General features: G+C 51.6%; 1 protein-coding gene across 1 annotated transcript in view; it reads left to right on the top strand.

Annotated features, from left to right (window-relative positions):
- The first annotated feature begins 122 nt into the window (after positions 1 to 122).
- skia (v-ski avian sarcoma viral oncogene homolog a) overlaps positions 123 to 2,276 on the top strand; it is a 73,010-nt gene continuing 70,856 nt past the window's right edge. The window contains exon 1 of the mRNA XM_031876751.1: positions 123 to 1,490. Coding sequence (XP_031732611.1) covers positions 585 to 1,490 — 906 coding nt within the window. The 5' untranslated portion in view covers positions 123 to 584. The remainder of the gene's footprint in view (positions 1,491 to 2,276) is intronic.

The raw sequence follows: 2,276 nt of genomic DNA, 5'->3' as shown, positions 1-2,276 counted from the left end.
GGGGGGGGGGGAGGGCGTGAGAGAGAGAGAGCGAGAGACCTAGACGGAGCGCGAGGGAGAGACAGAGAGAGGAAGAGAGAGAGAGAGAGAGAGAGAGAGGGGGGGAGCGCGAGCAGGCTGGCTCTCAGACTTCTCCTCTCCACACAGTCAGAGTGAACTGCGGGGGCAGACGGAGTGGATTGCAACAGTCCTCCTCGACAGCGGAAAGAACCTCAAATAAGGATTGTTTTATCGAGCTCTATCGACTCACAACTCCCCCTTTTGTTATAATTGTCGCCCACTTCTTTTTGGAATTCGACAAACAGAACTTTTCGCTTCTCTTGAGTTTGGAGAGACGTTTTTTTCAGATATGGACAGTCGGCGACCCGCTGCAGGGAGCGACTGGCCGGTGTTCACTCTGTAGTCACGGGAATAAAACCGAAAACTCGCCTTCTGGGACTTTTTACTGGATGTTTGATGAAGTGCTTCGCAAATTTGGTCAGTTCTTTGACACCGTGGATTTACCAGGTTCAGAAACGGATAGATACTCGTGATTCCCAGTCGACGACTAGAAGGATTTACGCTTCTAAAGTTGAAGGAAAAACATGGAGACTGTAAATCGGCAGAGCTTCCAGCCTCATCCGGGACTGCAACAAACTCTCAAGCAGTTTCACATCAGCTCTATGAGCTCTCTTGGTGGACCGGCGGCTTTCTCTGCCCGGTGGCAACATGAGCTCCACTTCAAGAAGGAGGGTAAGGAGCCCGAGCCGGTCCTGCAGCATCTGCCGCCGCCGGTGATGCCGGGCCCGCTGTTCATCCCGTCGGACCGCTCCACGGAGAGGTGCGAGACGGTGCTGGAGGGTGAGACCATCTCGTGCTTCGTGGTCGGCGGGGAGAAGCGACTGTGCCTGCCGCAGATCCTCAACACGGTGCTGCGGGACTTCTCCCTGCAGCAGATCAACTCGGTGTGCGACGACCTGCACATCTACTGCTCGCGGTGCACGGCGGACCAGCTGGAGATCCTCAAAGTCATGGGGATCCTGCCCTTCTCGGCGCCGTCCTGCGGCCTCATCACCAAGACGGACGCGGAGCGGCTCTGCAACGCCCTGATCTACGGAGGCGCCTACCCGCCGCGCTGCAAGAAGGAGCTGAGCGGAGGCTCGCTGGAGCTGGAGCTCACCGAGAGGAGCTTCAAAGTCTACCACGAGTGTTTCGGCAAGTGCAATGGCTTGTTCGTGCCGGAGCTGTACAGCAGCCCCAACGCAGCGTGCATCCAGTGCATGGACTGCAGACTCATGTACCCGACCCACAAGTTCGTGGTGCACAGTCACAAGGCACAGGAGAACAGGACTTGCCACTGGGGCTTCGACTCGGCCAACTGGAGGGCGTACATCCTCTTGGGCCAGGATTACTCGGGGAAAGAGGAGAAGGTTCGTATGGAGCAGCTCCTGGACGAGATCAAGGAGAAATTCGACTTCGCCAACAAGTATAAGAGGAAAGCATTGTCCAGGGTGAGTCGGTCTTGCTCACCACGGAGCTTTGATTCATTGTGCTTTGTCTTTATTCCCCCCATTGTCAAGATCCAGTTCATGCATCGGAGCTCATCTTCAGTGTTATTTATTTATTTCTCCTCTTATTTTCCTGCTCAGCTTCTTTTTTTTGTAGCACTTCTCTCTAGCAGCGCAGAGCTTGTTCTGAAGTTGCTCGTGGTGTCCCTCCCTATGGGACCTAATGGACCATCAAAAGTTCTCTGCACAACACTAGAAATTGTCCCGACTCAAGGGAGTGCTAGATTGGTTCTTTGAGAGGGTTTCCCCCCCCCCATCGAAATTTGTCCTCAGGTAAAAAATGAATAAATAAATGAATCTGGGGCTCAACCTTATAATATGGATCTGTAATATGAGTTCTGTATTCTCAACTACTCAGTATTGGCTCATCTTTGACACATTGTTACTAATTGGACCTCATCCAGCAATGACAACAAAACGCCTCTGGTGGCAATAAAGCCATTATTTGCCTGTGAAACACCTCTCATGCTCACTTTTATTGGCCCGTACTGTAAATACAATCTCATTTACCAACAAATGGCTCAATGGGAAACAGTAAACAACAGTTACGGTGTGTGTGTGTGTGTGTGCTTAAATTTAACATGAATTCAGATGTGAGGAAATCATTCTTCTTTCCTCCAGATTAAATGGTGTTTCATTCTACTGTTTCCCACTCTCTCTCGCTCTCTCACTCATACTCTCTCACACACACACACACACACACACACACACACACACACACACACACAC

The sequence above is a fragment of the Anarrhichthys ocellatus genome, unplaced genomic scaffold (assembly GCF_004355925.1).
Source record: "Anarrhichthys ocellatus isolate YVR2014 unplaced genomic scaffold, GSC_Weel_1.0 scaffold114, whole genome shotgun sequence".
Taxonomy (NCBI): domain Eukaryota; kingdom Metazoa; phylum Chordata; class Actinopteri; order Perciformes; family Anarhichadidae; genus Anarrhichthys; species Anarrhichthys ocellatus.
This window is presented reverse-complemented; position numbering and strand designations above follow the sequence as displayed.